The 14,945-nt window shown below is 41.7% G+C and overlaps 1 protein-coding gene across 5 annotated transcripts in view; it reads right to left on the minus strand.

Annotated features, from left to right (window-relative positions):
- Window positions 1-1,553: 1,553 nt before the first annotated feature.
- RAI2 (retinoic acid induced 2) overlaps window positions 1,554-14,945 on the minus strand; it is a 78,174-nt gene continuing 64,782 nt past the window's right edge. For all 5 annotated transcript variants that reach the window (XM_083439456.1, XM_083439455.1, XM_083439458.1 and 2 more), the window contains one exon: window positions 1,554-3,754. In XM_083439456.1, coding sequence (XP_083295582.1) covers window positions 1,983-3,650 — 1,668 coding nt within the window. In that variant the 5' untranslated portion in view covers window positions 3,651-3,754 and the 3' untranslated portion in view covers window positions 1,554-1,982. The remainder of the gene's footprint in view (window positions 3,755-14,945) is intronic.

The raw sequence follows: 14,945 nt of genomic DNA on the forward strand, positions 1-14,945 counted from the left end.
GCTCTACCAGTCTGCAAACGTGAAATTTTAAGGGCAACCTACTTTGGAGTAGGCTGACAATTCTATCCCTGGTGTGGTCATTCTGTCCATCACTGACTGCAAACAGATTCAGAGCTTCCGCAACCTCCGCAGAATGAGATAACAGAGAAGACAGAGCCTGGCTTCATCCACATCCTGACAGCCACCCACTCCATAACACCAGGCGCCTCTACTCAGTGATGTGGAGTACACATTTTTAAAAAGCACCAGGGGATAAAATGGAACCCTGCAAGACACTGTAAGTCAGTGACCAAGTCATTGATCACAAGCCCTGACCAAAACCACCTTCTGAAACATGTCATCCTGGAAAAACCACAAAGCACCACAATCCCCGAAATCCCTATTCAGAGACAACACAAGCTTTAAGAATACGACACTGAAGCTGCTTGGAAGGTCCGATATAACCAATGTCGTTGCACTCCCCCACATAGACCTAGGAGACTTTTTATTTTATGTTTTTCCATATTTGTATGCCTAGCTTTTGTATGGTTAAAGGTAAAGGGACCCCTGACCGTTAGGTCCAGTCATGAACAACTCTGGGGTTGTGGCGCTCATCTTGCTTTACTGGCCGAGGGAGCCAGCGTACAGCTTCCGGGTCATGTGGCCAGCATGACTAAGCTGCTTCTGGCAAACCAGAGCAGCGCACGGAAACACAATTTACTTTCCCACTGGAGCAGTACCTATTTATCTACTAGCACTTTGATGTGCTTTCGAACTGCTAGGTGGGCAGGAGGCTGGGACCAAGCAACAGGAACTCACCCCATCGCGGGGATTTGAACCGCCGACCTTCTGGTCAGCAAGCCCTAGGCTCTGTGGTTTAGACCACAGCGCCAGCCATGTCCCTATATGGTTAATGAAATACAAATTGCCTGTCGTTGGGCAGGCTTGCACATAAACGTGTACATTAGGAGAAATGCACACTAAAATGATGGCAAAATTCAAGGGAACTTTTAACAAAAGCAAACGGATATAGAAATGCGGCAAAGCCAACTTAAAGTTTGGAGAGGTAAGAAACAGAGAAAAATGGAAATTGTTAGCTTCCGTCCTTCTAAGTGTATAGAAGATCCCCACCCCACGGCCATTATTTTGCATCTAATTCTAGTCAGTGGATTCCAGGGATCTGGGAGAAAAAAACCCCAAGTATACATAACAACCTGATGCCTATTCAACCTTAGTCTATATTACTACACAGAGGGTGGGAGATGCAACTTGCCCTCACCCACTTTCAAATAGAAGTTAGTATATAGGATAGATATACTTGTTGGACTATGCAAAGGTAGTTTTGCTATAATATTAACATTCATCTTGTTTCAGTCCGTATAGTTCAAAACGCATCATTGCTAAAAATGTGATGAAGAGTGCCAAGGGTAAAACTGGGTAATGAGCTTGGATTATTTCAACAGCTCAAGAACACGACAAGTCAACAGCTATACAAGTTTCCAGACTTGTACCAAACCTTTTTGGACCCAGAGTGCAAATCATATATAAAAAAGTACAAAATACCGCAACCAAACTAGCACATACAAATATTTATTCCGAAAGTTCCATTCTACCCACCATTGTTCAGAATTACATCATCAAAGCACTTCATGGCAGTGAAAATAGCTATTACCCCCTGGCTCATTCACCCACTGTATCCCATTAAAGCTGCAAAGGTGCAATCCACTTGAAAAATATGCTGCTTTTTATCTAGTTTTCATGAAAAGTTTAGAACGCAACAAGGTGGGAGGGGGACCCATTGTACAGGGAAGACATAGCCAGTTTTCTCCAGCTGTCTTCCCCCCACCCAAGCTGCTCCACCCCCTTCCCTTCCCCTCCCCACTCCACAGTCCTCTGCCTTGAAATAACTTAAAAGATAGCTTAACATTTGAATGCAATTAAAAATGAAGTGCATCTCTTTATTTATAATAATTATACCTTAAAACATTCTAAAACCTCATAAATTACTTTCTTGGAAAAAAGGCCGCGAGCCGCTGCTTTTTGATTGGGAGAATGTGTATTTCCTGCGAGCTCATTTTCTTTAACTTGACACTCCTGTTTTTTATAGGTTTCCTAAGGGCCTCTGCATTATCCCGGGCTTCCGGCTGGTTCTTCACGTCATAACACTGCAACACCGAGTCCTGGGGCATGTCCCTTTTGAAGGAAAAGTTTTTCGTCGAAACCCCCGAGAGGCCCTTTATCTTGCCGCAGAAAATGGTAGGCACCGCATCTTTGACAGAGACGATCACTTTGGCCGTCTGTGACGTGCTCACAATCTCAATGTTATTGCCAGTGGGCGGCTCACAGGGTGCTATACTGGTCTGGTCCACCAGCCATTTGGGCTGCTGTCTCAGGAGTTCAGACGAGCCGCTACTGATCACTCTGCTTTCCACCTTTGCCGGAGCCTCGTGCAGTTTGGAAGGAGCAAAGGGCAAAAGAGCACCGGAAAGCTTATCCGCTGCAGAATGAGAAGCGCCATCCATCACGGATCCAGATCGGGTGCCGTTATTGCTTACTTCGGTGCTGCTAGCCTTCCGACAGGAAGTAATCGAGAGGTCCAAAGCGCCGCCCTCCAGTGAGAGCTGGGAATTGTCCTCGCCTTCCTTAAGCAAAGGGGCTGTTTTCATGGACAGATCGAGGACCTCATTCTCATTACTCATCTTGATGACAGTGTGCCGGTTCAGCTGGGAAAGCTCTCTGTGGTGGATGAAATCGAATGGTTTGGTTTCTTCTTTCTCTAAGGGAGTCTGGGTGCCTTTGCAGGAATGCAAGACGAACGAAGCAGCTGGTTTCGGGCAGTCCACGTTGGCCTTAGACTCAGCACCGTGGGGCACGGGGATGGGAATGGGGATGGGAATAGGAACTGGGACTGGCAGAGGAACGATCACGGGGTATGGTACCAAGAGTGTGGCTGGCGGAACCAGGGGAGATAACGGGGAGCTGAAGGGCTGTGGCGGGGGGACAGAAGAGCAGTCTGGGGGTGGTTGATAGGGCGAAGGACCTAAGGCGCCTTGTGTGGGAAAGAGATCCTGCAAAACGGCAGCAAATCCTGGTGTCTGAAACACAGGAGGCAAGACGGACTCCTGAGCTGTATTTGATGGTTTCTGATCCAACAGTTGCGGCTGTCCCAACGGAGCAGAAGAGCCCTGAAAGAGGTTGCTGTGAATGGAGTTGGCTGCACAGGGAGAACTCTGCGGTAACACCAGTGGGGAGTTTAAATGCTGGAACACGTGTTGCTCTAAGAGGACAGGCAGTGGCACTGGGCCTTGAGTGGTCATGACATAGGGAGTGTTGCTGTTTGGAGCAATCTGAGGGGCTGTGCTTCCGGCTACTTGGAGGTGTATTGGGAGAACCACGGGGCTGTCTCCTAAGCAAATGGGCTGAAGCACTGTGGCAGCTACCTTGAGAGCAACCCCGCTTTGGGATTCTGCTGGCGGTGTCAATATTGATGGAGCGGGGACAGTTACCAGTGGCGAAAGTGCTTTCTTCATCAAGTCTGCTGAATTGATATTCCAGGCTTCTGCCGTTATCAGCTGGGCAACTCCATTCTCTAGCTTGTTGTTTGCCATAGCCGAGGGCGAGGTGGTAACATCCATAGGCATGTTTTGCGTGTCCTTATATAGTTCCTCCATTTTGCAGGGTTTCCGAGGCTTTGCAGAACTGTAGTTTACATAGCTGTCACGGGCATCCAATTAATCTCTGGGCAGCCCAAAACATCCACATCAACACTACTGGCCTGCAAAAGAGAGACATGTTTTAAGCACGGCATAAATTGCTTGCTTAAAATAATAACTGCAACTTTCTCTTTCTTTCTCTCTTTCTAAGACCACCTGTCACCAAAATGGAACATTAAGTGTTTCCACCCTTTGGGGACAAGATGTCCTATGGTTCTGTATCCTGGGCATATGTGTGTATAGAATATATGCATATACAGAACGTACATCTCTTGAGTGTTACGTGAAGAGTCCTGGGAAGCTTAAAGATAGCCATAAACAAAGATAATTTAAGGACTGAAGCTACTACGGGGGGGGGGGGGGGGGACCCGCTAGAAGCAGAGCAAGAATTCAGGCTGTTCATTTCATACTTTTAAACAAAGCTTCATGCAATGGCGTCATGTGACACAGGGAAGCAGCTGCACTGTTTACACTCAACAAGAGCCCCAAATTGAGGTGCCCTAAAAATAACTCATGATAAAAGCGATGCAGTCTTGGACTTGGAAAGCTTCAGTGCAACTGAAAGAATCAAATACGTTCTGCCTTGCAAACTCTTAAAGCCAGCCAATGCAAACATACCATTTGTGATAGGTCCATAGATTGTATTGAAGCAGCACCACAAAGCCCTGCACATGCACACACAACCACACACCCCACTTTGTGGGCTTTTAATCTGAGCCATATTTTAAAAGGAACTAGTTCTTCAGCGCTATACAATGACGGAAATAGAAATCTGTATTAAGAAAGACACACAGAATTAAAATCAAAGCTGATTTAGATGTACTCTGACAGCCTAATCTTAACTGCGCAGATGTCGGTAGGGGGGAGAGAGAGAGGGAGAGAGAGAGAGAGAGAGAGAGAGAGAGAGGGAGAGAGAAGCACTCTTTGTAAACCAGGAGTGGTTTAGCACAATGTCGAGAACATTCTGCCCACCCTCAACGCACTAAGCACAAATCATTTTTGCTGCGAAAGCTTCTCCACCCTCACAGATACTAGAATTGTCAGATGTTTCTTACTTAAAAGGATGCTTCTTAATGCAGAACTTTAGAGCCCAAGGAGTCATATAAATGTATCACTTATTTCCTAAGAATCTTGCATCTTTATATTCTGTTCCCATCTGCCCTTTAGATTTTATACCATTTGGAACAAAATCTTGCTCACCACCATTATCTCAATGCACTGTTAATCTGCTCCCAAGTCCTTGAAGCGTGGCAGGCTACAACCCTAATCAATCAAATAAATTTTGTAGTGCTATTCTATAGAAGCAGCGACAGAAAAAAATCAGGCCAATAGCAAGAAAAAATAATGTATAATAATAAAAAGCAACAACAAAATGCATAGATCTATTTAAAGTAGATCTCAATCCAACTTCTGCCCACCGCTTGTCTACAGTTATTTTGAACTACTATAATGTGTTTTTTGACCAATGAAACAACCATCTTGGTTTTGTGTACAGTGGTGCCTCACAAGACGAAAAGAATCCGTTCCGCGAGTCTTTTCGTCTTGCGGTTTTTTCGTCTTGCGAAGCAAGCCCATTAGTGGATTAGCGCTATTAGCACTATTGGCAGTTTAAGGGCTATTAACGCCTATTAAAGGCTTAAGGGATTAGCGGTTTAGCTGCTAAAATGCTTTTAGCAGCTTAGCACTTCAGAAAAAGGGGTTTTGGAGCGGAAAAAAACCTCAAAAATTTTCGTCAATTTTCGTCTTGCAAAGCAAGCCCATAGGGAAATTCGTCTTGCGAAGCGCCTCTGAAAACGGAAAACCCTTTCGTCTTGCGGGTTTTCCGTCTTGCGAGGCATTCGTCTTGCGGGGCACCACTGTATTTGTATTCTATGTACTTGTAATACTGAGGAACTGCTTATGGTGTTTGCCACCATTCTGCATTAAGTAGATCTCTGTTATTCCTTTTATTCTTTTTTGTGATTTGTTCTACATTTTATTTATGATTACATGTATATTGCATCTTTTCTCCAAGGTCCTCCCCCTGTCCCACTTTACCCTCACAAACCCCTGTGCTGGGAGTAGGTAACTGGCTGAAGTCACCCAGGGAGCTTCCTGACTAAGTGTGCATTTGAACCCTGGGCCTCTCAGGTTCTAGTCCAGCTGCTTCGTTGTTAACGGACTTTTTTCTCCCCTCTTATATTTTGTTTGTGAGGCTTGTTCTTCCACCCACCCATTTTATTTTCTGTACTCTACAGAATAACACTATGATGAAATGTTGATGAAAAATAGGCTCCATGGAAAACTTTTATCTTATGATGGGAAAGAACATTTTATCTTAAAAACAACAACTAGGTAACTGGATAATTTCAGGCTGTTCGTTTTCTTTTTTCTTATATTCTTACTGGCAACACAGCTTAGTCATGTTAATGGTTACTCTGGCTTACTGCGAGGCAAACAAAAACAACCAGTATTTGTGAAAGCCCAGGACAAACAGTTCCAAACGTAATCCTATAAACACTGACAAATTTTAAGGCTCTGACAAAGGCAGATGAGCCCTTAACATGCATGCTATTGAGCAGCAGTCCGTTAGCAATAGCTGCAAACCCTGACCCCACACGGGGTGCTAAATGCATAAATTGCCCTCCTCACCTCTCTGCATTAAAACATTAATGCTGTATTGTCGACGTGGCAGTGGCTTTGCTCCTTTCAGTTGAAAAGGAATACTAAAAATGAATTCCAGCCACCTTTATCAGTGAGGATTTTCAAAGAGAAACATGGTTTTTGGAGAACTAGAAACGGTTCAATGGCAGAAGAGAAAAATAATAGCCCCAGTTATAATCTCCACAATAGCTTCTCACTCAGACAGAAAACCTAAGGCTGCAATTGGCAAGTATTGATGTCAATGGGCTTAAGGAACCCTAACCTCTGACTGACTGCAGCCTGAGAGTGTTGCATTCAATTCCAACCTGACAGCGCAGCCGTTGCTTCTTTGTCCCAAATGCACCTTGTTGCACCAAATATAATCTAATACGATCTTTAGCCAAAGATTTCTCAATTCCTATTTTAAAATTGTGGCGTTATGAAGAAGACAGTACTTACACCATGACCACTACAAGCAGTATCATCTTCTCACCTGCCAATGCTTCTCTTTCTTTAACAGTAATCCTCAAAAGCTCGCTCCATGGTTCCTCTGTCCTACATTTTGATACAGAAGGGTTTCTCGCCATATATGCACACACTAACTATAATAATAATAATAATAATAATAATAATAATAATAATAATAATATTTATACCCCGCCCAACTGGCTAGGTTTCCCCAGCCACTCCGGGCAGCTTCCAACAGAATATTAAAATACAACAGTCTGTTAAACGTTAAAAACTTCCTTAAACAGGGCTTGCATTCAAACAATAAACATCAGGAGTTGGTGAGAGGAGTGGCTGTTGTGATAGCTATGGAAAAAATCTATTTATGACTCTGAATGAAAAGCTATTGAAGATTAAAATTCACAACACACGCTTTATTGGCTAACTATGCAAGCTTTGTTCATGCTCAAAAGAAATATCCTTCAGCAGCAATGCGTGGCACTAAGACACGCTTCTGAAAAGGCAAGTTAGCAATATCTGCAGGTTGGGATAAAAAAAGACCAAAACAAGAAGTCGAAACGCAAATGGTCTGAACAGCTGCCACTTGATGATGAAGTGTTATCATAGCACATAATTTACCCAGGTCTTCCAGTATAAGCAAACAGTATATTGATCACACAGTCTGAGCCTAGGGCTTACTGATCTAGTAAACACATGCTCCGGGTGGGAATACACTGACTAATCGTTCACACGTCACAAAGCTTGATGCTATACAGACACTGCAGAGACATTGCATTAGCGACAGGAAGATGCAGATGTATAGCGGATAAATCCTTAAACAATTTAAAGAAAGGGCACTATTTCATTGGCTATGCTAAAATTCGTCTAATACGTGTCTACACATATGCAGCGAATAATGCAAGAATATACAAGGGTATTGCACATCTTTGTCCAAAACATGGTGAAAGTTTAAAAACTATTTCCTCTTCTATGCTTTGGATTGTTTTATTTGTTGCTGCCTAATTAATAGTGATTTCTGTTTTCATGAGAAACTAATGACCTCACAGGACACAGGGGACCTTCCATTCCCCTGCCTAATCAACTTAACTATGAAAAATAGTGAAATTATAGTGAAAATGATACTACAGAGGAGACTTGCAAGGCAGGCTAAGGGGATTGATATACAGAAAGCACAGGAAAGAAAACAGATAACTGAGTAGGATCAAAGTATAAGACAAGATAAAAGACTGGTTTGCTTAAACTTAACTCTCCTCCGTCTCCAAGCACTGCAACATTTAAGCCGTACAGTTTTGCTATGCTAGACACAGAGAATAGTCACACCAGACTGATAGTAAGTTCTATCATAGGCAGGCATCTTGAAGAAAAACCTATGGTTTTCTCTTTGAAATACGATCAAGATATATTGCTTTCCAGGTTGAGCAATCTCTCTCTCTCTAAATAGGTTTATTGGGCTGTATCCAACTAAACCCTACTCATAATAATTCTATTGAAATGAACGAAGCTAACAATTAAATTCCATTGGTTTCAATGAATCAGCTCTGAGTATGGCTTAGTCAGAAACCTATTTTTGGCACTGCTTTTCGTTGTTGTTGACAACAGCAGGAGAAGGTTTAAGAAGTAGAAACAGAAAAATGAAGCTATCCTTTTTTTAAAGCTAGTAGATAAATGACAAGTGTGTATGTATCACACTCAAACACACACAAGGGACATCTATAAGTTGGCACCATGTTGGCAGCCCTGTTCACCTATGTTAAGTGAAAAACAAAAAGATACTGAGTGTTATTAAGGGTTGGCCATGTACCATAAGATAGATAAATAACCTTCCTCTATTCCTCCTTAACCATTCAGCACACTGTCATGCCAGATATTCCACATACTCTCATTCCTACTTACAAAACTGTTTAATTTTTTTACAGCAATGAAAATGGATCTGTAAATGCTGCTAGGCATCCCAGACTGGCAGAGATAAGACTTAAGTGCATGTGATGAATGCTATGTCATAGAGAGAAACATGCAAATGTTATTAAAGGAAGTGGTGATTAATTCCATTGTGTTTAGCCACCGCTGAGAGCAGGGCACCTAAGTCATGTAGCACAGTTATGTGCCATAAGACATAATCAGAGCGTTTGAATCAGGAAAATTGCCAAGTGTTTGTGCCCTTAATACTGTACATGCTTGTAGACACTTCAGATGCCTACTTAAATCTTCTTTGCTATTCATTTTTCACTCATCTTGCTGACAGGCATTTCTGAGCTGGGTTCCTACTTCAGTTGTTAAGACTTTGATTACAGCTTCCAGTATTTGCGCTTACAGCATAGATAGATTTAACCATGACATGCAAGGGGAAAAAATGGAGCTGTTTTGAGAAAAAAGCTGCTGTAGGTAATCCAGGGACCATCATGCAGCTGCCCCTTGATCACTGGGAGAAAGAAAAACAAAATCCAGTAATTCTGGGTTTTGTTTGGACCCTCAGCCAAGCATCCAAACACTAGTAAATGCTCCAAAATTACATTCTCAAAATGGTTGAATCAGGTAGATGATGCAGGCTTTCACAGACTAAAAAAATCTGTAATATTTTATAGTGAAAATGGGAAAACCTTCTAAGGCTGCAAACTAGTATTCTCCAGTACAAACTAGTAAGGCTGCAAACTAGTGTTGAATAGTTGTGCAGTATTCCACAGACTGATCTAGAATGAACTAGACCAGGCTCCCTCAACCTTGGCTCTTCAGATGTTTTTGGCCTACAACTCCCATGTTCCCTTGCTAGCAGGACCAGTTGTCAGGGATGATGGGAACTGCAGTCTCGCAACATCTGGAGGGCCGAAGTTAAGGAAGCCTGAACTAGAATTAATACACAGTAATTTTAAAGCCAGCCAAGAAGCACTGAAGTGGCCAATCAACCACCACATCCCAAGTCATGGGATACCAGCCATGGTACATGGGCTGTGAAGTCTAGTGTTGCATAACTTCTGCAAAAATGGAAACCAATGCAATCACAGCTACTTATCTATTGGGTTAGGCTTCTAAATGATTCTCTAGTGACAAACCCTCATTAGCCATTATAAGAACACAACATGGCATCAGACATTCATAAGCATAACTTGAGACTTGGAACCTGCCATTGAGAAAATAGACAATAAAGTATAATAAAATGCCATAAATCCACCGGCAAGCAAAACAAGATGTCACCTATTTACTGGCACAGTAAAGACATAAAATCCACAAGGCTACATCTTCCAACTCATCCTCTTCAGTGCAAGAGATCTCACATTTCTGGCACCATAGTAAATGCCTTTCATGAAAAGATGTCCCAGTGAGAGTCCTGTTGCGATTATTACTTTGGGAATAAGTTCTCAGGGCATACATAGGATTATGCTAGTATTAGAAGTATTTTTAAAATGGAAGTTGTCTTAGTCTCCTTTGGGAAAAAAATGTATTAAACAAATTATACTGCTTGCAATTAAAGTCCCTCTGTTGATGGATTTAGTTTCATTTTTCATGTGCTTTATACTCACCAGCAAAACAAAGAAAAATGAGCTATTCTAAGAACACAGCCACTAAAAACAAATAAAGAGGGGTGGTTGGGTTTTTTTTACAAGTAACTCTTGAATTTTATTTCCCTAGTAACCGATACATTTTAGATAAAAGAAAGCCATTTAAAATGCATGATGATAATAATAATAACAAGGAAACAGATTTTTCCACTAAAGTCTGGCGGCTAAATATTTGCTTTTCTTTCAGTCCAAATCTATGAACTACCATTGTCAAAAGCCAGCGGATTTTAAAATTGGATTTTAGTAGATGCTTACATAAAACGTAATGGCTACTTCATGGTCACACACATCTGATGGGCAATGTCAAATCCATAGCACTGTCCCAGAAGAAAACATCAGCCAAAGATCAAAATATTGTGACAGAATTAACTGTGTGCATTCCTGTGCAGCAGAAGTGGTCAAATCATGTAGCAAAGGAAAACCCATTTCATATGAAATGGGAATTATTGCAGTCCCTTCATCAGATAGTACTCAAACCTTATTCAAGTTCTGTTGCAGTGGAAAGAATATAAACCTTGGACTGTGCCTTGAAGCTCGCTGGGTGACCCTTAGCCATCACCAATACTGGGAAGCATAATATGTCTTCGATTGAAATGAATTTCATCTGCAAGGCTGTATAATCTAACTGTGGTGAATGTGATAGAAAATAGCTGTTGTGGAGACCCATAGTTCTGAGCCATCCAATAGCTGGAGCTGCTAATAAAACAATTTAACTTTCCATTTCATTTTTATTATTAAGATTAGTAATAAATTTATGAATCACATGTTATGTAGGTGCTGACATAAAAATATCATAGAACAATTAAAAAGTTTTAGAACTGTACAAAAATAACCCAGATTTAAAAACAATACAAGACAAGCACCAAAGCTGGAAAAGCTAATTGAAACGAGTATGTTTTTGTTTCTGGAAAGTACCTGTTGTATCTCAACAGGAGTGTTGCAGGGGGTTGGACTAGATGATCCTCTGGTTCCCTCCCAACTTTATGATTCTATGAGTTACTGTGGACCAGGCTTCTGATATTTGGGGGACCTGAAGGAGAAACTATCCTTAAGAAAGTAGTGACCTACTGAGTACAGTCCCCCCCCCCCCCCCGTGTACTGTAAGCTGAAGATTTCATTCGCTTTTTCTCCTTGAAGCTGTCACGTGCAAAATTTCAGTATTCAAGGCTGTAGTGCAGTAATCTGCAGCACTCTGGTTTTGATATAATGACATTAGAAATCCCGCCAATGATTCTCCAACAAAGCACCCATGTCCTACAAATGAAAGCACACATATCCACACATATACCCGTATTTTTCGCTCTATAAGACGCACCAGACCACAAGACGCGCCTAGTTTTTGGAGGAGGAAAACAGGAAAAAAAATATTCTGAATCTCAGAAGCCAGAACAGCAAGAGGGATCGCTGGGCAGTGAAAGCAGCAATCCCTCTTGCTGTTCTGGCTTCTGGGACAGCTGCGCAGCCTGCATTCGCTTCATAAGACACAAATACATTTCCCCTTACTTTTTAGGAGGGAAAAAGTGAGTCTTATAGAGCAAAAAATACAGTAATTTCTCATTTGGGGCAAACTGCTGCAGTTCTGTTGCATGCAGGTGACTGAGCTAGAATGCCAAACTCTCAAAAGACAGAAATTCCCCTTTGTTGTGGCTCCCACGCTTAGGCAAAAGTGGATCTGTGGCTGTACTGGGCTTAAGGGAGGACTTGTGGATGAACCACAAGAACGAAGTTCCTGGCCTGGTGCTGTTCTTGCTTCTCTTCTTCAAGTACTGGATTTGTCCCAAGGAATGTTCATGTTGTCAGCACCAGCTGGGCAGGAGAGCGAGCGTGCATGACTGGCAGGCATTTTCTGCAGAGATTATTTTGGTGGAGCAACCTCTACTTACTGCTGTAGAGACACTGGCTGATGCAAACATAATGAAGAAGGAGGGTAGCCTTGCAATGAAGATTGGGGGGGGGGGGAGGGCTGTTAAATAGGCAAGGATATTTGTTCTTTTAAAAAGAATCAAGGAGATGCTCGCAGCAGAACTGGACATCAGCATGAGAAAGAAATAACATGTTTTTGAAATGTCACAGGACTTCTGTGAGGATACATACAGCCTTGAATGCTACTTTTATTCTTAAAAAGCTATATGTGTACTTACCTGTATGTGGTTAAGCTTATAAGCACTTATTTGTGTGTGCACTCATGCACACATATAAATCTGCCACCCTGGTTACATCTCCCTTTGATCCAAATCACAGCAGGTGAAGACAGAAGCCAGGCATTTTACTTTTAAAATTGAATGCCTTCACTTTAGTTAGTCACTGTATCACAACTACATCAACAACAGTGTAGTGGCATGAAAAAAAACCCCAACTGTGCCAAGTTATATACATGCGAGTTGTAGGGTTACTTTAAAGATGATCTTCCACGCTTCCATGAGTGGACTGACACCTTTGGAGCCAATTCAGGGGTGTAGGGGCCAAATGTGGTTCTCTGAGTCTATGTTAACCTCAGACCTGGGAAAACGCAACCATACTTTGAGAGAAGTAACAGCTCTATAAATCTCTGAAATCTTATATTTTAGCACTACTGTTTCTCCATGTGTGTGTACGTGTGTTCACTGATGAAAATGCATTATTATTATTATTATTATTATTATTATTATTATTTATATACCGCCATATACCCGGAGGTCTCAGGGTGGTTCACAGAACAAAATCAGAATATAAAACCACAAAATATATAATCAAAATAAAAACAACAACCCAATAACAACCCCCTCAAAAAAAGCCACATTCTAAAAGGGTATAGGATGTCAATCAAATCAACCACTTAAAGGTGTATAATGAAGGTACTATACTTCTACTACAGTTTGTACGTAATACGAAAACTGCACAACTTCAAACCACAATTTTATTTTTCCTATATGAGGCTGCTGCATTAAATGAACCGTTCTAATTCATCATCATTGAACCAAAGCCCTTCTGGGCCATATCACCAACTCTCCCTGAAAATGAAGTAAAAAGCAAAGTAGGAAAGTGCTGTAGTTTTAAACCAAAAACAACTCATGGATCCACCCAATTCAGATAATAAAGTTTGTTGAGAGATACTATTAGAGTGTAAAAATGTGTACGCTGAACACTGTCAAGGGAAAGGTCATTTCTATATAATGCTCATTATGAAGCTTGAGGGGATAGTTTATTTCAAAAACACAGCTCTTTCAAGATGTCTCTATCAGTAATTATGATCTGCTGAGAAGAAAAAGTAGGGCAGATTAAATACCCTTTTCAACTGCTCTCAGTGTATTTCCAAAAAATGGTTTGAATGAAGGGGGGGGGGGGAAACCCAACCTACTCTGGTTTGTAAATGGCAAAGACGTTTTTATTTTAAAAATAAATAAATAATGTTCCCATTCAGAGAAAGCTTGAAGGCCAAATTGGATGTCTACCCCAAAACTTAGCATTACAGTAATGCATCATTTCCACCTCACGCTCAACCCACATCATAGGAGATTACTAATTTTATGAGTAATAAATATCCATGAATCCTGTTCTGAAACAAACACAATGTTAAAAATACCTCAGATACAGCCATGCATTCCCCCCACTCCATTCGGATTGGTAAAACTCCGATACATACTAAATACTTTTCTATCTTCAAACTCCCATTATCTCAGAGTAGTACTGGTATGGTTACTTTTTAATCAGTTCTTCTTTCTATGCTGTGCAATACTAGCATGTACACAAATTATTGCTGGTACATTACAATCATATCCAACACTGATTCAACTAGCATAATTTCAATCATACACATCTAAAGGCCATTAGTTGAAATCTGAAATGCAGGAAGGCAGAAAGCTTAAAAGCTATTTTGTACTGGATTTTTCTGGTGAAAAAAGAGCTTTTAAACTCTCTGCCTTGGGAAGCAAGGCTCTCTCAGCGTATCAGGTCTGGGATGAGATCTCATAGAAGAAGAAGAAGAGCTTGGATTTGATATCCCGCCTTTCACTCCCTTTAAGGAGTCTCAAAGCGGCTAACATTCTCCTTTCCCTTCCTCCCGCACAACAAACACTGTGAGGTGAGTGGGGCTGAGAGACTTCAAAGAAGTGTGACTGGCCCAAGGTCACCCAGCAGCTGCATGTGGAGGAGCAGAGATGCGAATCCGGTTCCCCAGATTAGGAGTCTACTGCTCTCAACCACTACACCACACTGGCTCTCTCCATAGGAACTGGAATAGCTCTGTGAAATCCTCCCATGGCCTTCAAAGCTGGCGTGCAGAGAGGGCCTTGCTCCCCAAGCAAGGCAGAGAGCTTAAAAGCTCTTTTTGAGCAGGGAAAAGCCAGTTGTGGGGTGTTCCTGTGAGATCACAGAAGGCCCAGGATGTTTGCGCAGGGGCAATTCCAAGGGTTTGAGTATATATGTTTTTGCGCATATGCGGAACTCTTGGAATCGAATTCTAAGATGAGACCATACTGTATATGCAAATATGGATGTTGAAGAAACTGTTATTGACCTAAGGAAATTAAATGTACACACACACAAGTCTTCAAGGTTACTCAAGGATTTTGTCATGTCTGCATTTTAGAGCAAACAAACCTGATTTGCAATTCCTAGGCTCATAAATCAG

The sequence above is a fragment of the Podarcis tiliguerta genome, assembly GCF_965153285.1.
Source record: "Podarcis tiliguerta genome assembly, chromosome: 4".
In the NCBI taxonomy this organism is placed as follows: domain Eukaryota; kingdom Metazoa; phylum Chordata; class Lepidosauria; order Squamata; family Lacertidae; genus Podarcis; species Podarcis tiliguerta.